Genomic DNA, 26,302 nt, shown 5'->3' with positions numbered 1-26,302 from the left:
TTAGGCCATTGGAAAAGCGTTTTAAGAAGGACGTACCGACTTTGTATACTTATCGCGCCAATTTCTTACAATTTAGTGACATTGACACATATCTTCGTTGATAATTTCGTTTGTGCCTCACAAAAAGGAAGGTGAGCATTAATTTTAGATAGTAGTTAAAATTTCAAACTTTTATTATACATTGAATCATATATTATCTCATAAAAAAGTTGAAAAAATCCTGTAAGTGGAAATTATGAAGGTATTTCGGTTAATATTAAATTGTTTATATGGCGTTTCTGAACGGATATTCTAATTTTTGCAATTTTAGATGGGTGAACTCTTGCTAAACCTAATCTAAGGTACCTTTACTTTTTTCAAGTAATAAATTAGTACTCAACAAAAGTTGAAAACTACGAACGGGAACTGAATTGGTTTTTAGGTTGAGATTGATATTTTGCAGCATCCTTTAAATAGCTCGAGGATATTCATTAATATTCATCATCGATACCACCTATCCATTAATATTTATCAAATAAAAAAAAGCAGGTACCTGAATTTTATTATTACATAACTAATGTTTTTATACAGAGTGAGTTTTGAATATGGAACGCCTAAATTATCTCGGCAACGCATAGCACGATTTTTATAGATTTTAGTGTGCAAGGATCTTGTGATATGGCCGATATTATGCTGGTATTTACATTGTTGTCATATCTTTCCTTTTTCCGGAATAATATTGAATTTTGTAATTTCTAATAGATCACCCTGTATATTCTTTTCGTTTCAAAATTCTCAAGAAATACTGAATAATTTTCATCTGATGACAGATAAAAACGAATATTTCTACAGAAAAGATATTGAAAAGTAAGAGAGCATTGTATTATACACTGTGTCTGTAAAGTATGAAACAAATTAATTCTTAGCTTAACAGACCATTTTAAGAAATAATCCTGACACGTCGATTTTAGATTTCAATTTACCGTATTTTGAAATAATCTAATATACAGGGTGAATAACTCTCGAGTAATGACGTCACCGTCATTTTTTTTTAAATGGAACACCCCCATTTTGTCTCAATTTTCCGATTACTTTAGCTGAGCTGATTCCAAAAATGTATCACATGTTGATTCCAATTGGTACAGGGTGGACAAAAATACAATAGTTTGGTGTGTGCTCATAAAGTAACGCGTAACATTCTTTTTTAGTTAAATTAACAATATTATCAAAAATACTTATTGTCAAGCGGCAATAAACAAATAATGACATTTTACAAAAAACTAGACGACTATGTTTTTTTAAATTGATAAGAAATAATTTCTTTCATATTCTGTCTGCTCTAGACCACAAGTACCAAACATTTTTGGAAATAGCTCATTTTTATTAATCTAAAAATGTAACAAACTACAGGGTGTTACATTCAAACCAATTGCCGCTAGACAATAAGTATTTTTGATAATATTGTTAATTTAACTAATAAAGAATGTTACGCGTTACTTATTAGCACACACAAAACTATTGTACCCTGTACCAATTGGAATCAACATGTGATACATTTTTGGAATCAGCTTTGCTAGAGTAATCGGAAAATGGAGACAAAATGGGGGTGTTGGCATTACTGTTTAAGATGGCGACCGATTTAACAGCTGTCAAGTGATTTATTCTCAGTTTGGTTTGGCAATTCATCATGAATAGACTCACGCCTGAACAACGCTTGCAAATAGTGCAATTTTATTTCGAAAAAAATGGTTCTGTGCGGAATACGTATCGCGCACTACGTCCATTAGCGATGAAGCGCACTTCTAGTTGAATGGCTACGTCAACAAACAAAACTGCCGCATTTGGAGTGAAGCTAATCCTCAAGTGTATGTCGCAACACCGATACATCCAGAAAAACTGACTGTTTGGTGCGCTTTAGGGGCTGGTGGAATCATTGGTCCGTACTTCTTCAAAAAAGATGATGGCCAGAAAGTTACAGTCAATGGTGTGGTGATCGGTATAGAGCCATGATTACTAACTTTTTCATTCCTGAATTGAACAACCATGATGTCCAGGAGCTGTGGTTCCAACAAGACGGCGCAACATGTCACACAGCTCGTGCCACAATCGATTTATTGGAAGACACGTTTGGTGACCGCCTAATTTCACGTTTTGGACCTGTGAATTGGCCTCCAAGATCTTGTGATTTAACACCGCTAGACTTTTTTCTGTGGGGCTATGTAAAGTCATTGGTCTATGCGGATAAGCCACAAACCTTTGACCATTTGGAAGACAACATTCGCCTTGTTATTACCGATATACGGCCACAAATGTTGGAAAGAAAATTGGACGTCCAGATTCGACAACATCCGAGCCAGCCGTGGCAGTCATATGCCAGAAATCATATTTAAAATGTAATGTCTCAAGATTATCTTGCGGATAAATCAAATTTATGTCAATCGAATAATCCATCGTTGTTTTATTGCAATTTAAAGTTCTATAGCTCTAAAAGAACACCCTTTAGTTCGATTTTGATGAATTTTGGAATGAGTATATTCTGGTTGATGTTGATACATTAATTGGTTCAAAGGAATTTCAGTTCTTTCGAATTTCGTGCGTGTTGAACACGCGCAAATTAATACTTCCAGGAATAATAATTTTACAAGAAAAACATCTAGAATGGTTGGAATTATTTTTTAAAGAGTAGGAATCAAACCATACCCATTTGTTCAGTTTTCCATGCGGAAAACAATTTGTTTCAATGAAATGTTAATTGAATACGACAGATCGCAGTAACGTGTTTACGCTTTTATAGTATCTAAATAGAAATGCTGTCAAATATTAACCAAGTGTTTATTAGTTCACTAAACATGTTAATCATATAATAATCGCTCAATTAGTCAAATTCCAACGAAGGCATCAGCTGTAAAACCCACAAGGTTATGCTGTCATTTCCCCAGCTGGGTTTGCTCAAAAATTCAATCGGAATTATCTCTCGGAGATTGTTTCGAATGGAATTCCTCCCACAACAATAAAATGACAATTAAAACATGAAAGGGTCACAGAGGGAAGGTTATCATATCGCCGCTGCAATATTGTTGACAAAGTTTACTGCTTGATACAACGTTCCAACCGGATAGGGGACAGTTTTAAGGGTAGCTTGATGGTGATAACATTTTATGATTGCGCGGATGAAATTACTACTTAGTATGCGGAATTCAAAATAAGCGATGCTGTACCTGGGGTACTGGATCAACATTAAATTTATGATATCACAGAAAAATTTCGTATTATCTGTCAGATTTGATCGTGAACTTTCTATGATAATTTCCATAGAGTAATAAACATAGATAGAGGATATACGCAATTTTAACATGTCCCCAACATGGTTAGATTACGTTGTAGAATCTACAATTTTACCATATCGTTATGAATGTATATTCATTTGAGTGATTCCCGATTAAATATGCAAATTTGAATAAGTGGAATCCGATATTTTTTTCCTTTTTAAAATAGTGAACACAGAACGCCTTCAAGTAAATATGTAATTATGATTTTTCTTTTTTTTTTTTGGTTGAGTTTGAGCAGGATATGCATGCGTGCATGACTGGACTCCGCCTTTTTTCACAATCAAGCTACAACCTGACTACTATATATCTTTGTACTTCTATTTGTGGAAATAAAGTTCATTATTATTATTATTATTATATTTTCCTAATTGTCGAATTTATAATGAACAGTATATTTATTATTTTCTGTATATACCTGCTGAAATCAAAGGTTTAGCAACTTTTGCTCTCCTAGTGTCATCGGTTGTTTCACGTCGTTTGGCGCGCTTAAAGTTTGTTTCCTCAATTTCTGATATAGGTATTTATTTCAATATATTTTGAGTTAATATGAAACGTTGATTCACTATGGGACATAAGAAGTGCGTTCTTTGTGGAGAAACTCGACAATTGAGTGAAATATCGTATCACTGATATGTTTTCATTTCCGCGCGCTCATGTCAAATTTGATAGTTCATGTTGGGGACAACATTTTCTTACTGAAAATGATATATGCTCCCTCTATCTATGTTAATTACTCTGAGGGGCCACTTGAGGAACTGATTTCGAATCGATAACATTCTATCAAGTTTTTAATTAAATTTTGGCCTTTAATGGTTATCAGATTTCCACTTCAATTGATTATAGGTAGAAAATTCCTGTGTTGATTGTATTTCCTGAATGTATTTTAGTGATAAATTTGATAAATAAATTTTTTCGAATAGAAAATGAAGATGTATCATCATTACGAACAATCTGCATTTACCATTATTTTGATGGTCGGAAAATTCTTATAACGAGTTGAATTTCCGTCTAGATTGAGGTCATGCAAAGCTATTTTGATCGAGACATTATGGAAGACAACGATTAAAAACGGATTTAACCTTAGAAAGACCTTGTCTGAATTTGTTTTGCATCCATTATGAATGATTTCGTGTAAATTTTTCCTGCTTGCAGTATTTGTAACTATGTGAGTTTTGAATACGTAATAAGAATCTGAAATTTTAAGAATTACACTGTCCGACACAAACATACTGTCAATACAACTTTTCTAATAATACTCAGCATGGATATGTGTTGGGTGTAGGTATTATTTGACAGTTGGTAGTTTAACTATTGTCAAATATTGACATTTGCAATTTATGAACAATATGTGTCATTTTTTGCAATCAGTGAACGGGAATTTGTAGATTTTTGGAAATTTTCGAACAGTTTTTCTGAATATTTAATGGATTCGGTCCTTACTTGGCGGAAATTCATTATAAATAAAATAAAACGAAGTAATTTCCACTATGACATTTGGAATAGAACCAAATGTTTTGTGTATTTTTTCTGCTTCTAAGTAGAAGTTTAAAATACCATCGGACCAAGAAGCTAATATCTGCTTCTAATAAATATTTAATGGATTCGGTCCTTACTTGGCGGAAATTCATTATAAATAAAATAAAACGAAGTAATTTCCACAGTTCAGAAATGTAGCCTGATGAAGCCACAGTGTGGCGAAACAATTGTTGCTAACAATTAAATAACATAGTGGAAATTACTTCGTTTTATTTTATTTAGTTTTTCTGAAGTTGCAAAAATGGAAAAGAAAATTGAGGTTTTACGATTTATTCAGTGGAAATAGTGGCAACCAACAAATCGTAGGTTATTGAACAAAACTCTTTCTGGAAGAAAGTATAATTATCTCTTCACATAGATTATAGATTAATTTTACCGATTTTCTCTATGTAAGTAGGAACTTCAGAGAAATAAACATATATAGAGGAAGCATATGTCATTTTCAGTAAGCAAATTTTGTCCCCAACATGAACTATCAATTTTGACATTAAACGCGCGGAAATGAAAACATATTAGTGATATTTCACTCAATTCGCGAGTTTCTCCACAAAGAACATACTTCTTTTGTCTCATAGTGAATCAACGTTTCATATTAACTCAAAATATATTAAAATAAATACCTAAATATATCAGAAATACAGAAAATAAACTTCAAGCGCGCCAAACGACGTGAAACAACCGATGACACTAGGAGAGCAAAAGTTGCCAAACCTCAGATTTCGGCAGGTACATACAAAAAATAATTAATATTCTGCTTATTATAAATTCGACAATTAGAAAAAATATCGTATTCCAAATATTCAAATTTGCATATTTAATCGGGAATCACTCAAATAAATAGATTTCATTCAATATAATATACATTCCTAACGATATAGTAAAATTGTGGATTTGAAAATATATCACAATCCGACAACGTAATCTAACCATGTTGGGGACAAGTAAAAAATGCGTATACCTCCTCTATCTATTTTTATTACTCTATGGTAGGTACACACAAATTTTCATCGAAATCTATCCCAAAAAAAATGTTTCCAGTTATAAGTTGTAACAGTGGCGTAGCTAGGGGAGAGGCTCTCACCTCACATCAATTTTTGCTGCCCCCCTGAAATATCGCATGAGCAAAATATAGGTACAATTAGAAATCTTGGGCCTCCTATGTTAGAAAGTTGTCGTCGCCACAGATTTGTAACAATGTGAAAACTTAAACAAATAATATTGACCTGACTTCTCGCACGTGCGAATTGCACACTCTGTATATTCGCGGCAGAATCGGCACCACGGAATTCACTTAAAAATTTTCCGGAAAATCAATACGCAAGTTTTCGCGGATGCGCACCAATGCTCAATCTTCGTCGAACAGCAAATCTTCATTTGGCCCTAAAAACTTCTCGGTTAAACGTCAGACATCGAGCCTGAAATGTCACATTCAGGCATAGATATGTTACTGTGCATAGAAATGTCGTTTAGGGCACACGTAAGTTGACGGCGATTTTAAGATTGCCTGCTTCTATGATCCGCTTCAACGATTTCAAAGCACTTGTTCAGCAATTTTTCGAATTCCTCTAGTCACAACAGTTTTAGAGAGATTGGCATCGCATTTTTTTTTAGGAATGGGTCTTGATATAGTTCTCTTCCGTTCCGCTTGCATCGATCTTAATATTGTATATATTTTTCTTGGCAATTTTTCATTAATTCGTTCCCATAACCAGGTTTAACCCAATTATTGCGAAATCGATGAGTTATAAATAAACTTTTGGCGTCACTAATTTTGATGGTCAGGGTCAGATTGCAGTGTTGACGTCACAGGTGAATTCTGGGAGGGAGATGACCTCGTCAATGAACAGGGTTGTACTCAGGAGATTTTGTAATGGCCTATTCGAAATTCTGCCAATAGGTTAGGGCTAGATGCAGTGGCGTAGGCGAGCCCAACGAAAGAGAAACTTATACAGGTTGTTCTTAAATTGGAGGTACAAACCAAGATTTCAGATTCTTCGGATCATTTTAAGAAAAAAAATCCTAAAAAAATGAACCCACATTGAGATTCAGGATGTTGAAGTTTGATTTTTTTTTTCAAATTTTTTTCTCATAGCACCTTCCCTTCACAAGATTTAACAACTTAAATTTGGCATGGATATTCCAATTCATAGTTTTTATCATGTGATATGCTAATTTTGAATGCAAATCTACAGGGTGGTTTTTTTTTCTGGAACTGTGCCCGTTTCTTTCCTCCAGAAGTTTTTTTGACTGGTTATTAAGAAAAATGTGAAAAAAAACTTTGGTCAAGTACTACACTTTTTTATTTCTTGTAATAATGTCGTATCTTCTAGCGATTTCGAAGAAAAAGTTCTCTTGTAATTCTCAGAAGGATCCAGTTAGTAAGCTGTGATGAATAAATTACTTATAAGTTTGGTACTTATTTACCCAATTTGTAGCGAATATCAATAAAGGTTCGATAAACTGGTATAATCATCACAAAAAGTAGGACTACAAGAAACACCCTGTATCTTGAAAATGAAGCGTTTGCGAGCTCATATTTATTTTTCTTTAATTAGGTATATCCATTTTCCATATTGTATTATGAGTTTTTTTTATATTTGAAAGTAAGTATTGTGAACACTTTGGTGATGGAAACTTTTTTGGTCTCCGATTTCGAAATTTCCACGTGAAAAATGCGATTCAACTTCGATTTAGTGTCTGTCTGTCTGTAGGTCCCTACAACCTTAAAACACCCTTAACTTTCTCAATTCCTATTCGATTTTGACGAAATTCTGTACTGTTATTTTTTTTTGGGCCGTGCATAGTCCTCTACACAAGAATTACTGGGCCTAACCAGAAAAAAAATTGGTTTCCTAAAAATTCGACTTTACTCGTCAACAAGGTCCTTCAAGATTCAAACGTGTACTCCAAATCTCTTCTAACTTGTTAGTACCTTTTCTGTTGAGAGATTTGTGTTTATTCTGGAAATAGGCTTCAACCTCGGCAATCATTACTTTGTTAGAGCCAAATGTCCTTTCCTGAAGCATTTTTCAAACTCAGTTAAACGATGGAGCAAGGTCTGAATAACACTTATATTATCAAGCCACTGCTTTGCTTGCACAGTATCTTTTCCCATAAAAACTAGTGTTTCATCAATATACGTAACTCGTTTTTATTCATTCTTCAAACAACAACAAATTTTAGTCAGTTAACCAGTTTTTTTTTCAATATTTTTCTGAATTTTCTACTCTTCTTGTTAAGCGAAAAACAACATAAAATTCTGCACAAGGCTTGAAATGGTCATTCTACATCCAAGTGCAAATTTTGATATCAATCGAATTTGCCGTTTTGAAATAATTAGGAAAACAAAATTCTGAACGGCCATATTTATGAATCTCCCAAGAAGAAAGCTCAAAAATTGGCATAATTGGCATTAAACCTTTAGTTTATGACCGATATAAATTTTCATATATTACGAGATTTCAAAATCATCTAGTTTATTTGTAAGCAAACACAATTATGCATTAAGCTCAAGAGAATAAAATGAGAGATAAATCCTTTCTGGGTAAACTCGGAGAAATCTAAAGTACCGCATACCTGTAACAATTATCCTATAGATAAGCATTAATCTTATCTTAATGCCCTTAATGGATATTGATATAATCTCAAAGACTATCTCAAGATGTTTGAATACAGTACAGACAAGGTCATTTTGATCTGTTTCATGAGATGGAGAGATGCGTTTGTAATTTTTTAAACGTTTTTCACATTACTATTTGAACAGGTGATGTTATCACAAAAAAAAACTCATATTGTAATATTTCTTTCTCTATTTCTGTATCGTAATGAGTTCATTACAGTTCTAAAAAACAGTGCTGTAATGAACTCATTACAGCATCGTTTTCAGATATATTTTTCGTTTTGTGGTTGTCTATGCTGACTTCCAATCCTATCAAATTTCAACAAACGTCAATAATTGTCAATATAATATAATTTGGGGATATAGAGAAATGATTTGCTACATATTCGCAAATTCTCATAATTCAGGTAGTGTTCAATCGATTTCGTCAGACATAATTCACGAATTTAATGTATAATTGTAAATTATGTCTAAATTCGAAACATACGATTCATATTCAAATTCCGTAATCTGTCAATTTTCGTAACAGTCACACCAACTGCCAAGATACAATACAAAAGTCACTAGGATATATAATCTGAATTTTTCATTGAATTTCGACAATATTTCGCAAAACTTGACTGAAATAGAGAAAATATCGTCTAATACTCGTTGCAGAAGGCAATTCCAACACTCATGCGTTCCAAAACTCGCTCCTTCGTCGCTCGTTTTCGAATTTCGCATTCGTGTTGGAATAGGAGCCCATTCTGCAACTTGTTTTAGAATATACTATTACAATGTACCTATCTCAAGTAATTGAGTTTGAGATTATATGAACTCAAGAATAAGTGTTCACGAAATTTTTAATCAATCGATATTTGAGTAGGTATGTGTCTCATTTCTATCAGTAACGTAGATGATAAAGGGTCATAAAATGACTCCTCATTCCTAAGTTTGTGGTCTGACTGAATTTTTAATAGGAACATAATATTTTCTTTAAATCTTAGTTTTGAAATTTCAATGAAGGCTCTCAATTCATCCCTAATACAGTTTGAAATTAGTATTTTCTGTTGTCACCAAACCATTTTGCCTAACCATAGAGTAATAAACATAGATAGAGGGAGTATACGCAATTTTTACATGTCCCCAGCATGGTTAGATTACGTTGTCGGATTGTGATATATTTTCAAATCCACAATTTTACTATATCGTTATGAATGTATATTATATTGAATGAAATGTATTCATTTGAGCGATTCCCGATCAAATATGCAAATTTGAATATTTGGAATCCGATATTCTTTCTAATTGTCGAATTTATAATAAGCAGAATATTTATTATTCTCTGTATCTACCTGCTGAAATCCAAGGTTTGGCAATTTTTGCTCTCCACGTGTCATCGGTTGTTTGATGTCGTTTGGCGCGCTTGAAGTTTGTTTTCTGAATTTCTGATATATTTAGGAATTCATTTCAATATCTTTCGAGTTAATATGAAACGTTGATTCACTAAGGGACATAAGAAGTGAGTTCTTTGTGGAGAATCTCGCTAATTGAGTGAAATTTCGTATCACTGATATGTTTTCATTTCCGCGCGCTTCATGTCAAATTTGATAGTTCATGTTGGGGACAAAATGTGCTCACTGAAAATGACCTATACTCCCTCTATCTATGTTTATTACTCTGAGGGCATAACCAAATATCCCACCATACTGAATTCCTTTTGTTACGTCAAATTTTGACAAAATAATCTCAAAAATATTAGTGGTTGTCAGTTGTGATGAAGGGGCTTATAATTTCTTAGGGGACATTGAAGAAAGTACATAATTTCATGTTTTTTCCTAAAGGATCACCTCTAAAGAATTGAATTTACATCCGCACACCTTGTATCGTTTAACCGACGCCTAAGTCGCAAAAAATACATTCTATTTCACAAAAAAAAAATAAACGAAAATGAGGAAATCTCTGAATAGGTATTCATCGATGTAAATAAAAATGTATGTTGAGTACAATTGAACATTATAATGCATCGTGTATCCGAAAAATTTCTATTCACTGAAACGAATATCGAAAATAAGTTACTTTATTATTAAACGACGCTTTAGTCTTTCCAGTAAATAGGTGGTAATTAATTCATTAAAATCAAGGAAAAACAAATGAAATTGGACAAAACGAACGTAAATAACTACTGATCTCACAACAATAACAATTGTCTTTCATTGGTAAAATAATACGCTACCGCTCTCGATACTCAATATACTATTCCCTGGGTAAATAGCAGAGAAAACATGGACGAAATTCAAGTTGACCTAATCGAATTTGGGAATCAAACGGCCATAGAACATTCTCAATTAGACGTCCCACGAAATACACCGCTTCTCTCTGGTCCATTTCAATCGATAGCAATTTGCCCAATTTTTTCTCGTTCCCTTTCCGAATAGAAATTCCTTATAATCTAGCATTCGATATTCCCTCTCAGAGGCAGTCAGGTGGGTAGTTTGCTTTCCCTTTGAACCCACCGACTTTTTCAACACGACTTCAAAGCACCTTGTGAATCCACCTACCTATCTGTGTGAAATTTTTAATTTACCTACCTATGGTTGACCTATCCTGTTGAATTCTTTGAATCTGTACGATTCTGGTCGAAAACGGACCCTTTTTCCTTTATCGGCAGGTTAATAGGTAATGCAGCGTTCAGACGAGGATATTCCACTAAGCTAGAACGTTATTGCATTTGCCCAAAATGGCATAATCAATACATGAAAATATGTTGTCTCCCGACAATTTTACTGGCTTGGACTAGCGGAGTGGACTCGTGTGAACGCCTCTTAACGCTACCTGGAATTGTCAATCTATTTTTGACTTGAATTCCACTTGAAGGGACCAGAGGTAACAAAAGTTTATCCCCCTACATCTTCAGTTTACCGTTAAATCTGGTTTATATTCTCAAGTTGATAATGTTTTCAGTTGTAAAGGTTTATTTTCATTCGATTAATTTATTTTCCACTAATTTTAGAGATTTTAAATCTTTGCAACCAATAATTATCGAATTTTCTGTTATTTTTTCGAATGAAGTATTTTTCTCTTTCTAGCTCTGCCTTTTCTAGTTTTGACAACCTCAGTTTTATCTTCTCGAATTTATTTCGATTTAATGTCTCTTTACCAATTTATTCAACTTTTCATAAAACTTGTTTTCTGGTTTCATCCTACTGTTTAATTGTTTGCATATTTGAAATTTCTCAACATTTTCCAAAATTTTGGGTGAAATTGATTTCTTTAGTTTCTTTTTTTGACCGAAACCGAGTTTTTGGTTGAAAAACAATCTCAGACATAATCTAAAATTAGTTGATAAAAAATAGGAGTTTATCGAATGTGCACTCTTTTATTATGAAAATAGTGGAAATTAGAATAACTCAATATGATTTAAATCAATGACCAAGTAATTGAATACCCTAAGAAAGCTGAAACTATCTTTTCGGCCTAACAAGCTTCTACTAACGAGCATAAACAATTCCCAAAAGATTTGGTTTTACCTGCCTGAACCTTAATTTCAGTTTAACAACTTTACAAGACAAATGTTAACCTTACCTTTTATTTTCTCTAATGTTTGGTGTATAGATCAAATATATGAGCACAATACCCCACAATAATCCATTTAGGAAGTACCACCAACCATTGGCGTAACGAGGGAGGGGTTGTTGGGATTAAAACCCCCCATTGATAAGAAGAAAAAAATTTAAGCAACAATTAAAAAGAAACAAAAATTCATAAAAAATTGAAAGATTTCGCTTTGTCAAAGCGGGGTTTTCTCCCCCACGAGTCAACTCTAGTTACGCCAATGCCACCAACAATATTTCACGAATGTTACCTTGAAGATTTATCCAATTTAGTTACGGCTTTCAATAAATAACACCACGTTCATTTCCAATACCCATACAACATCTTTGATTCATCTTTCCTCCCAAAATCTAAATCTTGGCAAAATTTTCTACAGGTGTATTTATGAAATATGGCGACACAAATATTTCAAAGACTTATAATTCCCATTCAATTCAATCGAATTGGATTGCCAGATATTCATGAAACTGGTCCATTTTGAACCCGTGTACATTTTCCAATGTTGCGCGTATGCGGAAACTGTCGCTTAGCAAAATCCAATTTCCCATTTATTGTTTCGTGAAAAACTTGCTCGATCAACCCTCTAAATGTCAGCTGTCACCGTCACATCAATCTATATAGATGGATTGGTTCCATTTGATACATTCATATTTCGAAATTGCCTATTTGTATCGAAGGTTGGTGATGCCAGAATTGTAATTTTATGGATAGTGTAGTTGATTGTAACGAAATATTGGCAGATTATAATTTTTTCGCTGGTTGAAGGTGTAACAATATTTGAAATCGAAAGAAGGGATTGTTACAATATTTAGAGTTCTAATAGTGGGAAATTATATTAGGGTTTTCCAATAAGAGGTTTCATTTTGAATAGCCTGCTATCTGGGCAGCTGTCACATTTGAATCTGTCATCTTTTGACATTTGACAAGTTAGAACTACGCCATTACTGAAAATGAAAATACACGCTTCAACTAGGCACTGAAAATTTCAAATTTTACTACAAAAACAGTGAAAATTATGCAGTCATAGTTTGCAAAACTGAAACACATTTGGGTCGTCGTGAAGCATCTTCTTGGCAGGAAATAGTAAAACTGGTGGAAAAACTATGGCTGTTGGGACAAGTTAGTGATATAAAGAATAGAAACAACTGAGAATATTGCTGCTGTAGACCGTATAGTGTCGATTCCTTATCGATTTTGGGAATTAGGCTATAATTAATAATTTTATGGCTAGAATTGGAAGATATTGATATGGTTCACGTTCATTTTCAACAAGACGGTGCTACGTGTCACACCATGACGAAACAATCGAAATTCTTGGTCGTGTTTTTTTCGGAGAGCTGATCATAATTGGCCACTGATCTCTTGTGATTTAACATGTTTAGACTTTTTTCATCGTGGCTATGTGAAGGATGAGGTCTAGTCAAATGGTGCACAATAGATTCAAGGCCTCAAAGAATGGAATTCGTGAAGTTATCGAGGACACACAGTCACAAATGTGCGAATTGGTCATGGAAAATTTCATAAGAAGGATATGGTGCTGCAGCCGTAGCCATTGTTAATCGTACACATTCCTCTTCACAATCGAATGAACATCCATTGATTTATCTTTAAATATACTCGTTTATTTCAAAAACAAAGTGAAACCCCATATTGACAAATTCTATACAACATTGGTCACGTGATATTGGACGCGAATCAGATCGCGTGATAGTTTGACAGATAATCACACGTTCAAACTGTCATTTTACTTCCAGAGTAGTTTAATTATGTTCCGTTGATTTCTGCTGTGAAATCATCACATCGTTTGGCGACTGCAACAAAAAGCTAAAAGGTTTATTTATTATACAGGGTGGCCATTTGAAAACGAAACAGACGAGATTACAGACGAAATAAAGTTTTTCGATAGAAATGCTCGGACAGGTCGATTTCTGTTTCGAGGGGGACAACTTAAGATGTAGGTTACGGACGCATAGCGCTTCAACCCTTGCTACTACAACCCTCACCCCCAAATTTTGAATAGGGAAGATGGGGTGAGTGATACCTCATTTGAAAGGTATTTTTATACTGATTTCAGCACAGTAATTGTTTTTTCATTTTATGCATTAGTTCTCGAAATATTCTTAACTAAGTATTTGAAAATGAAGTGGTATTTTCATGACACTTGTAGTGTTTTGTGAAAAATCGACATTTTGAGCTTCAAAACAACCATGACTGTGGCTTCCTTCCTAACTAACTAACGCATGAATATTTCGAGAACTAATGCATAAAATGAAAAAACAATTACTATGCTGAAATCAGTATAAAAATACCTTTAAATTGAGGTATCACTCACCCCATCTTCCCTATTCAAAAATTGGGGGTGGGGGTTGTAGCAGCAAGGGTTGAAGCGCTATGCGTCCATAACCTAGATCTTAAGTTGTCCCCCTCGAAACAGAAATAGACCTGTCCGAGCATTTCTATCGAAAAACTTCATTTCGTCTGTAATCTCGTCTGTTTCGTTTTCAATTGGCCACCCTGTATATGACTTCGTTTGTTGGAAATATCGAATTTAACCTCATAATTTTCCAAATGTGAAGTTTTAGCATGGAATACACCATACACTTCAATAAACCATTTCCCTCAAATTTGTCGGCTACTAGATTGTCTATATCTATCAGTGGCGTAACTAAAGTTGACCCATGGATGGCTTTACCCCCATTTTGACGAAGCAAAATCTTTCAATTTTTTACAATTTGGTTTTAATTGTTACCTACAATATTTTTCATACTTTTAATCAATGAGAAGGGGGATTTTGACCCCAAAAACCCCCCCTTGTTACGCCTATGATCTCTATCGATAACAGGTGATGCGAGAGCAATAATCCTTTGAATTAACAGATATCTAGACTGTTTTGTTCCGATACCGTGATGACCTCCATGCTGATGTCTGTTAATAATTTAATAGATAAGCATGCTTGAGTGTCCTTTACCTCACTAATCAGATACCGAAAGATGTGTGTAAATCGACAGTTGGCAACGCTGATTTACCTATTATAGATATCACGGAAATTCCTCGAGAATTATATAACATCTCAAGGAAAAAGAATTCGCAAATTTTTAACTATGGTTTTATTTCGTAGTAGAAATATCTCAATTCATTACTCCGAAACAATCAGAGCTAGAACTTTGCGGTGGAGAATACTGTATCCAGTATCATTGAAGCACTAGATATTCAAAGATTACAGCTTTTGTAATTTTCGACAATTCTTTTTAAATGTTGTTATCACGAATTTTCGTGCGAAAAATTATCATAGTTTCCGCCAAAAGCTATATGGAAGGTGAGGATTTTTTGTCCTTGCACTAATCCAAAGGTTTTTTTCCTTGCACTATTCCAAAGAATTTTTTTTAACACAAATAATCTATCTAACTTGTATTTCGTTCTATCTCTATTCTGTACCCCTCTGAATTAATATCTCGTTAAATATGACTTATCTTTAAAATCCAATTAGTTCTCATTACCTCATTTGAAAAGAAAAGATTAACTCTATGTTCCATAACTCAACAATGCTTTATCATAAAAAAAATCCATAAACCTGCCATCGACTAGCTGATAAATTCAACGAATAAATTACCGCCTATTCATTGAAAATTGGCCTCAGCTGATAGTGAACAAACAACAATTATACAAGCATGAACTCGATAATTGAAACTTGAAAGAGATGGCCAGTATCGAGAAGAAAACTTGGCAACCCGGCAATGCGATGCTATCTCTGTGGCCAATTCAAAAATAAACCCATTTATGTTCCAGGTAACGTGGTACGATAAGGAGGATTCTACTGATTCTAGTTGAAGACTTCAGATCCAGCCAGTATCAGTCTGTGGTACTCTCTCGAGATAAGAGGACAGCAAATGTTCAGATGAATTCGATTCGATAAATTATAATTGTTGTGTCGCCTTCAACGAGACTGATCAAGTGTCAGTGTGCCGCGTAGACTGAATGTTAAACGAAACTTTCCTACAATAGTGCGTGTGTTTGTGTCTTCAAGTACTTAAATGAATAACAACAGCAACAAAATGAAGTCTAAACCGAAAGGATTGAAATATATGTTTTCCGGAACTTGGCCCCAAATAATAGCCGTTTTAAGCTGTAAGTATAAACAAAATCCATACCTTTGATCCAAAGTTCGATGATTCTTGTTCACCCCTTGATTACTTCTTATTTTTCTGTGGTTCAACGAGTAATGTCAGTTGGAAAATGACTTCTATGATTGTTGATACTGAAAAGATTCACAATATTCAAATTATTGGAGTTTCTTTCTACAACTCTGCATGGTTTATCAGTACAGTACATGTTTTACATTAATTTAAATATGATATGAAATGATAATTACAGCATTGCTAAATTTTGATGGAAAACACAAAAGTTGTGGAAACATTGAAGAATCTTTAATGAAAAAAATGAAGCCTTCCTCTAATGTTGGTTTTTATGATGTACGATGTTGAAAAATATTACAAATGTGATTATTATAGCCAAATTACCTGAATCAAGTTAATGAGCAGACATTATATACTTTTTTTTGATGATGATCTTTTTTAAGAAGTTCCGAAGCGAATAACTAACCTATTCGTAGGAATTGAATTTCAGTCAACAATAAAATGAATTTACTGCTTTCGTTATTAACCTATAACTCTCAATATTCATTACGTTCATTCATAAAATTCCACAATGATAATACTAGGTTCACATATCTGTGTTTAGGCAATCAATCTTTCTACCCCTTGGTTTCATTTCTGTGCTTCGTCCCTCCTTATCTGTGTCCCTACATAAATCGTTATAGAAAATTTGTATGCTCTCTACCGAATTCTGTGCATGTTATGGGACGTTATCACGTCACAACACCTGTGGAATGAACGTGTGTACACGTGCATAATGCCCTTCAATTAATCACAGAACCGGGGTTTTGGGCCGAAACTCTATGAATAAAAAAGAAGGGGGTCTATCTGACGTTTCATCGTTTAATAGAAAGCAAACAGACTGTTTGGAAACGTTGCAATTTATGGTGCCAGTATGTGTCTTTGGAATTTTCGATTATTATTAGGTTTTTGCGCTTTGCTTTGGCACGCTATCAACAACACCGACTCAATCCATGCAGGTGGATTTTGGAAAGTTTGTTTTTTTTAAATGAAACAAATCAGTGGCGTGTCGGTGGAAGGGGTTAAGGGTAATTGAGTCTAATAAAAAATAAGTTAACCACTATAAATTGAATCCTTGATTTAAAACTGCCGTAAATTCTTTTTGAATGAAAACAAAATTTGATTTTCGATGAATGCACTTCTTCATTAATAAAACAGAGCACAAAATGATAGGTTAGATAGAACTTTCTATATCTTTAACGCTATATATCGGAAGTGATAATTTGTTTTTATATCCATCAGTATTAGCTGTCCTATCAGTGAAAATAGTGACAAAGTACTTAATTACATTAATATTGTGAAACTATTACAGGTTGTCATTGAGAGATTGTTCGAAACAGATAAAGAAGTTGGTTCGTAAAATAAGCGAGCTTTTCTGAAATGAAAAATTTAGTAGCAAAAATTGAAAAAAAAGAAACAAAAAACTTTTGTTAGAATAATAATATGTTTATTATTTGAAATATGAGAATACTTTCCATTTCTTCAATTACTTTATTGTGACTGATTTGATATTACGTCCTTGGCTTTATCTTTTAACTGTTATCTGATAAATGCTTTTCAATTCTTCGTTCATTGTTCTTCGTTGATTATTCATCATTTTATTATGGGTTTTCCATTGTTATCTATCTACATTATGTTAGATGGTGAATGGATTTATTATTTCCAATGATTAATCTGACTAGGGTTTTTGTACATACATATGTCCATGCGAAATGTTGTTTTCCTTATAATTTTATACAACAATAATGAGTAGTTGGAGAATTTCGACATTTAGATGTATAGTAGCAAGAACAAGAGAAAATTGATAAATATTATCAGAAAAAAAAAACAATATTTTGGGAACAAGAGATCCTACCAAGTTGAAATGAAGATCATCCATTTTGTGGTTCCGAAGAAAACACACTTTTTTTTAGAATATCCATCAAATTTTATTTCAATATAATGCTTGGACCTTGCTATTATATGTGGAATACAATATATCATATCATTCACGAATAGTTGTAAATGAGAATGCTGTGTGCAAAATGGGTGTCGCGCGAGCTCACAATCGATCAAAAGCAACAACATGTTAGTGATTCTGGGCAGTGTTTGAAGCTGTTTGAGTGCAATAAACCTGAATTTTTGCATCGATATGTGACAATGGATGAAACACGCCTCCATCATTTCACTTCGGAGTCCAATCGACAGTCAGCTGAGTGCACTGCACACGATGAACCCATTCCAAAGCGAGGAAAAACACAACAGTCAGCTGGCAAGGTTTTGGAATCAGTATTCTGGACTGTGCAAGATATAATGTTCATTGATTATCTCCAAAAAGACCAGACCATAAACAGCGATTATTATATAGCGTTATAGGATCGTTCAAAGGATGATATCGTTGAAAAACCCCCATTTGAAGAAAAAAGGTGCTGTTTCATCAATACAATGCGCCGTCCCACAAATCAATGTAAACAATGGCAAAATTGCATGAATTTCGCTTCGAATTGCTTCTGCATCCACCGTATTCGCCAGATCTGGCCCCCAGCGACTTTTTCCTGTTTTCAGACCTCAAAAGAATGCTCGCTGGAAAGAAATTTAGCGTCAATGGAGAAGTAATTGCCGAAACTGAGGCCTATTTTGAAGCGAAAGAGAAGTCGTACTACAAAAATGGTAGCGAAAAGTTGGAAGATCGCTATAATCGCTGTGTCGCCCTCGAAGGCAACTATGTTGAATAATAAAATCGAATTTGCCAAAAAAATGTGTTTTACTGTGGTAGACCGGGGACTTTTCAATTGGCCTGTTAAATAGACTGTATACATAGTTGTCGCGTGGTACGATTTTCGTCATTTTTGTAGAGGGAATAAAAAAAAACAAATTTTGTGTTGATTGCTCCATCAGAACCATAGAAAATTACGATTTTCCGCAAATGACCACCCTATGTATTAATTTATTACCATTCTATTTGGAACAAAAAACACCGGGTTCAAACCCGGCAACATAACATTCACCGTTTAATTTTTTTCTACGAGTCTCGCCATTCCGTTAGTAGGAATACTAAACCATTGCATAAATGGTTAGTTTTTCTAACCTTGTTTCTTCTTTGTCCGTCGCTCCTGTTGTAGAACTTCGCGAAAACGCCACTTGAGAGCACCTTTTCTTTAATGGCCCCAGACAATAAACTACCTAGTGTTTACTTTGTGGGAGAAAGTGGCCGTAAACTTTGAGGTTTTGGGTTCCTCGACCCGTCGATCTGCATTGTTTCAACCCTCTCAACTTCCAACGGCCGCTATATATTATTTTTGCCATTGTCTTGTACGACAAAGACCATTTTCTTTCTCGGTGCTGCCCACGCGGAGATAAGAAACAGTTCAATCCTCTGGCTAGGTTGTGTACATACCTGTCGGCCTGAGTTAATTAGAGGAAATGCCCCAGACATTTCATTTAGGAATTTTCGTCTTGAAAATTAGTAGAGATGTAATTTTTTAGGTTAGGTGAATCTTAGAGGTCTAGAAATACTGATCTTAGCTGAATCTTCAGAGTAATAAACATAGGTAGGGGGAGCATATGTCATTTTCAGTAAGCAAACTTTGTCCCCAATATGAACTATCAAATTTGACATGAAGCGCGCGGAAATGATAACATATCAGTGATGAGATATTTCACTCAATTCGCGAGTTTCTCCATGAAGAACGCACTTCTTATGTCCCATACTGAATCAACATTTCATATTGACTCAAAATATATTGAAATAAATACCTAAATATATCAGAAATTCAGAAAACGAACTTCAAGCGCGCTTAACGACATGAAACAATCGATAACACTAGGAGAGCAAAAGTTGCCAAATTATGGATTTCAGCAGGTAGATACAGAAAATAATAAATATTCTGCTTATTATAAATCCGACAATTAGGAAAAATATCGGATTGCAAATATTCAAATATACATATTTAATCGGGAATCACTCAAATAAATATATTTCATTCAATATAATATACAATCATTACGATATAGTAAAATTGTGGATTTGAAAATATATCACAATCCGACAACGCAATCTAACCATGTTGAGGACATGTTAAAATTGCGTATACTCCCTCTATCTATGTTTATTACTCTATGGCTAAATCCATTGATTCTATGATTTCTCATAAGAATTATACATAACTTTACTCAATAAGCACTGGGCTCTGAGACACTTAGATCTCATTCTAGAGCTACGAGGATCAATGCGGTATCAAAATCGGTTTTTACAGTATTTCCTACGAATAGCTTCTACAGTTTTTGAGAAAAACTGTCAAAAAGTCCAATAAATGAAATTATCGAAATTTGAAACAGGGAATGAAAACTCATAGATGAAAGCCAAATCCTCATTGATTTTGCTCAGTTTTGAATTCGTGATTCCAGCTACGCCACTGTCTTATGTGGGGGGAATGCCAAATCGGGAAGTAAGGGAATCCGATAAAAGCAACGTTTCATCTCATCTCAACCTTGACAGTGAAGAGCTAGCCAGAAAGCTGATAATGGAAGAACAACGTTCTGAATACACGATTTTTGATCTAAACATTCCACCGAAAAAAAAATATACGTCTAACGTCTGACATTCCGTCTGACTGCCACCTAGATAAAAAACAATTACATACTTCTTATTGATAAACTGCTCCACAAATGCTGTATTGAATCGCTGGATTTTTACTAATTGGAAGTATATGAGTTTATACCGGTTCCAAGCAGTTTTTAACTCGTTTTCGAGTAATCTGAACAATATTATGCAATGCCAGCTGTGATCTATCACCTTATCTGAATTATTACTATTCATAAACTACGAGTAGATCTCCGGAAATATCATAATGGGAAAATATCCAGATAATAATAGGGATTAAGCCAAACTACGAGGGCTATTCGAAAATGTATATAGCATATCGGGAAATTCGGATGTTGTTCATTTTTCGAGTTCTTGAACCTTCAGTGCATATATATGGTGTTTTTTTCGAGGTATATAACTTTAATTTGGCATAACTGTTCAAGATGGCGACCGATTTAACAGCTGTCAAGTGATTTATTCTCAGTTTGGTTTGACAATTCATCATGAATAGACTCTCGCCTGAACAACGCTTGCAAATAGTGCAATTTTATTTCGAAAATAATGGTTCTGTGCGGAAAACGTATCGCGCACTACGTCCATTAGCGATGAAGCGCACTTCTGGTTGAATGGCTACGTCAACAAACAAAACTGCCGCATTTGGAGTGAAGCTAATCCTCAAGTGTATGTCGAAACACCCTTACATCCAGAAAAACTGACTGTTTGGTGCGCTTTATGGGCTAGTGGAATCATTGGACCGTACTTCTTCGAAAACGATGATGGCCAGAACGTTACAGTCAATGGTGATCGGTATAGAGCCATGATTACTAACTTTTTCATTCCTGAATTGAACAACCATGATGTCCAGGAGCTGTGGTTCCAACAAGACGACTCAACACACAGCTCGTGCCACAATCGATTTATTGAAAGACACGTTTGGCGACCGCCTAATTTCACGTTTTGGACCTGTGAATTGGCCTCCAAGATCTTGTGATTTAACACCGCTAGTCTACTTTCTGTGGGGCTATGTAAAGTCATTGGTCTATACGGATGAGCCACATACCCTTGACCATTTGGAAGACAACATTCGCCGTGTTATTGCCGATATACGGCCACAAATATTGGAAAAAGTAATCGAAAATTGGACGTCCAGATTGAACTACATCCGAGCAAGCCGTGGCGGTCATATGCCAGAAATCATATCTAAAATATAATGCCTCAAGATTATCTCGCGGATAAATGAAATTCATGTCAATCGAATAATCCATCGTTGTTTTATTGCAATTTAAAGTTCTATAGCTTTAAAAAAAACACCCTTTATATCAGTGTAGGGTGATCCATTTCAATTCATTATTATTCTGGAGAAAGGAAAGCTCTGTCAACAATGTCAATACCACCATAATATCGGCCACATCACAAGATCCTTACACACCAAAAATTTGTAAAAATCGTGTGATCCGAATCCTAGATAATTGAGGGATTCAATATTTAAAACTGTATGAATATACTTATCTACTGATAAATTTGCATTCATAGCAATTTTTTTTTAGATAAAATATAATCTCAATTATTGCCTATTGTTCATTAAAGTATATAATTTCATAACACCAATAATATGGAATCGATAATTGAGTTGGACTATAATGAAAAAAATCGGACGATGTTTGCCAATTTCAAACAGAATTTTACAATTTATTCCACATAAAAATACTGAATATTTCATCAGAATTTTGGGTGCGCATGATTCTGCGAATCAAACTGCCATAGCTCAACAAAGTTAAGTTGAGAGCCTATTCTTTTCAACTTTGATTTAGTACATTTCAACATGAAGTTAGTTACCAGCTACTTGCAGTCCCTTGATATTCGAGTACTTGAGTAGATAGCTAACTTCACGGTGTCAGTTAATTCTAGTAAACCGGAGGTGAAAGGAATAAACATAAACGTTTTTCTAGCATAAAATTTCATTTGAAAGGAACTCAATTAAGATTTTTTTCTTCTCTGCAGGTACTGTCAGCGCCATCGGTGACGGCATGCAGTATGGTTGGTCAGCCCCCATCATCCCAGTGTTAGAAGGACCTGACAGCCCCGTGAAGATAACTGACTCAGATAAAGACTGGATCGAGAACATCTACCTCATAGGCGGCATCTTCGGTGTACCCATTACCATCCTCTTGGTAGACAGGATAGGCCGAAAGTATTTGGTAATAGGCGCTGGAGTCCTCAACCTTGCTGCTTGGATAGTAACAGCCTTGGCAAAGCACTCTACTCCGCTTCTCATAGCTAGATTCATGACTGGAATAGCTGGAGATGTAGCCTTCGTAGCCGCTCCCATGTACATCGCAGAAATCGCCGACCAGAAAATTAGAGGCTTCCTGGCCACCCTCATCTACACCATGATGCTCATCGGCATCTTCCTAATCTACGCCATAGGCCCCTACGTGTCTGTTTTCGTCAGTTCTTGCGTTGGTGCCTCATTTTTGATAGTGCAGCTGATAACCTTCCCCTTCATGCCAGAAACTCCCTACTTCTACCTCTGCAGAGGCAAATACGAAAAAGCCAAACGGTCATTAGAACGCTTGAGGGTGAACCCAGACGTTAACAAGGAGATGAGCGAGATGAAAGCAGCCATCGAACGACAAAAGACAGAAAGCGGAAAACCCAAAGATCTATTCATGGAGAAGAGCAACCGCAAAGCGGTCATCATCATGGTGGTCCTGAACGCCGCGCAGCATCTCAGCAGCATCAGCGTGATGTTGATGAACATGCACATGATCTTACAAGCCGCTGGGTCCATATACATCCAAACCAACTACGCAGCCATGATTTTCTCGGCTCTGATGATGTTTGCAGCCATGGTAGCTGGCTTGGTTTGTGACAGGTTTGGCAGGAAGATCTTGCTGATAACCTCCAGTATTCTGACAGGAGCTGTTTTGCTCATCCTCGCCATATTTTTCCACTTGAAGGAGATAGGTATGGATGTCGATTCGGTTAGTTGGGTGCCAGTGTTATGTGTTTTGAGCTACGCCCTCTTCTTCAAGATCGGTTTGGGCATCATCCCCATAGTGTTGACGGCGGAGCTGTTCCCTGCTAAGGTTAAGGCCATGGGAATGTCTACAGCTGACGCTTTGTACCTAATATGGGCCTTGATTTCCGTGTATCTGTTCTTGTACACCTCAAGGACCTTCGGTATGTCAGTGCCTTTCTATATATTTGCCTTCTGCTCCTTGGGATCTGCCGCCTTTTGTGCTTGGGTGGTGCCAGAGACCAAAGGGAGGACGTTGGAAGAGATCCAGATGATCCTCAAGGGTATTCCAGTGACCAGAGCCAGTCTGGAGCTTATCGAGATCACGAAGAGCAAGGAGAGCAACCTAAACAACAAGGAAACTTCACCAGAAAGCCAGGCCTTCTTGGAGGAGGCGTAGGTGGTTTACGATGTACCTTAATTATGCCAAAATGTAAGATAGACGGGCACTTGTGCAAACTTGGACCTGGACCAGTTTTCGAAGATATTTATGTTGATATGAATTCTGTGAGAAGCTGTGAATAATAGATTATCTCGAACGGAGATGATCTTAAATTGTACATACGTTACGAAATTTATTCCATTTGTTATCTACGCACCAATCGGGATCGATGTCTGTCGTGTTGTGAATCGTTTAAATATAGGGTGGCTCATTTTCGACAAGTAGGAACGGCACATTTCAAAAGAGCTCAAAAATGAGTGTGAAAGATTTTTATTATATATTTCGATTCATGTTGATCTAGATAAGTTAACGATTAGTTGCCAAAAAAATTCTACAAGTGACATCTTCTTATCACCAAAACAAAGCTTCTTTTCTATTTTGAACACTGTGATTTCGGATCTTGTTAGCCCGATATAATAAAATCTTTCGCTCTTATTCATATGAATATTACGAAAAACGATCTTGGTCGACATAATTGACTTTATTCATGAAGCCTTCAAGCTCACCCGATCTAATACCACTAGTTTTTTATTTGAAAAATTCAAAAGTATTGCATACTACATCAGATTTATTTTTAGAATTTAGCTAAAGTTTGGATTTATGTCGACTTTGATCTAAATTGGCTCTCGCTGTGCCATTCTCCCAATGATTACGAACATAATTGAGTACCGCTGGAAACAACGAAGCTTCCGGAGACTAACTCGAGCGAATTAGACACCGTTTAAAGGACAAAGTCTTCCCAACAATTAGCCACAAATGGCGGACAAAAGCCAGAAATTTGTTCAAACCCGCTTCCACTCATTAAAAACCAACTGGAGAACCCTTTTCTACCCTTTTCTCGGAGTCTCAGACGGTTAATATACATTTCTTCGCATATCGAGTTAACTTCGCAGCACTTTTTGTTCGTCAACTTCGCTAAAACTGTAAACTTTCCGACACAGAATCCACTGACATAATTTATTTCGATTAACTTTCTCTCATTCAAGTTTCTGTGCTTTTTTTAACCTCATTTCTATGACGCACATTCGGGCAATTTTGTCATAGAGTTGTTGATACTTCCGACCCACAGAGAATTGATTACCGGACTGTCAGCTCTTTATCTTCCCGTTAAAAATCAACCAGTGTAAAAAACGCTAACTTTGATTTCTATCAGAATGAATCAAATATTCTGACGTACCTTCAACGCACAGAGAATAATCATAAAAGGCAATTACCATAAAAATCCATGCTTTTTAAATATTCAGAAATTCCTTCGCGAGACTCTCTAATTTAATGGAAATTTGTATTGATAACCAAAAATCATTCTTATGCTTCCTAGACGGCAGTGCCTAAAATAAATCACTTAAATTGTTGAATTTTTGTAAGTTACTTAATTTTAGTTTAGGATAAGATTGTAGGCAGATTTTCTCATTTTCTAAATGACTGAATGAATGTTCTGGATGATTTTTCCAGAATTTAGGGAATTATCGCAATTTTTTATCTTTAATAGTATTATGACATGATTTGGACTGAGTATTATGTTACTTAAGCCATGGTACTATTGTAGACATTTTGATTTTGTTTACGAATGTAAATAATTATGTAAAGGTACAATTCACCGTAGGATATTATCGCGTTTGAGTTGACAAAAACGATTGAACATATTGTACAGAAAGTCTTAGGTCTCATTTTTTTTATAATTTTTGTTAACTTGAAAGCAACAGTTTTTGAAATTGATAATCATCTACCATTATTCTAATGTGATCGAAAAGATATATATTGTGATAGAATATTGTATTCATCTCTTAAATAAATTATCTTATTTTTTATTTTATGTTTTATTTTCCTTTTCTTCCAATAAGGAATACACAAATTCTGTATGAACCCTAATATTTGTGTATAGCTACATACTTAACACACACAAAAATTATTAAGTATATCAACTGAAAAAAAAAACACAATTCAAGAAAATAGCTAAAAATCAAAAAATGAATAAACCGTTAGGTAGGTACATTTTGGGATTTTTTTATAATTTATATTATTTCCTCAGCTTCACCTAAATATGCCTA

General features: G+C 34.9%; 1 protein-coding gene across 3 annotated transcripts; it reads left to right on the top strand.

The window, feature by feature from the left end:
* The first annotated feature begins 3 nt into the window (after nt 1-3).
* Nucleotides 4-26,062, top strand: LOC123680760 (facilitated trehalose transporter Tret1-like). Of its 3 annotated transcripts, none has more exons than XM_045618815.1 (3): nt 4-131; nt 15,844-16,182; nt 22,795-26,062. In XM_045618815.1, exons 2-3 carry the CDS (start codon nt 16,089-16,091, stop codon nt 24,210-24,212), a joined length of 1,512 nt encoding a protein of 503 aa, XP_045474771.1. In that variant the 5' UTR covers nt 4-131; nt 15,844-16,088; the 3' UTR covers nt 24,213-26,062. The 3 variants fall into 3 exon arrangements, with proteins under 3 accessions (XP_045474771.1, XP_045474770.1, XP_045474772.1); XM_045618814.1 differs by lacking the exon at nt 4-131 and adding an exon at nt 6,209-6,321; XM_045618816.1 differs by lacking the exon at nt 4-131 and having other exon boundaries at nt 15,756-16,182.
* The last annotated feature ends 240 nt before the right edge of the window (nt 26,063-26,302 follow it).

Source organism: Harmonia axyridis, chromosome 5 (assembly GCF_914767665.1).
Source record: "Harmonia axyridis chromosome 5, icHarAxyr1.1, whole genome shotgun sequence".
Classification (NCBI taxonomy): Eukaryota; Metazoa; Arthropoda; class Insecta; order Coleoptera; family Coccinellidae; genus Harmonia; species Harmonia axyridis.
The sequence above is the reverse complement of the archived record's forward strand: the minus strand, read 5'-3'. Positions and strand labels throughout refer to the sequence as shown.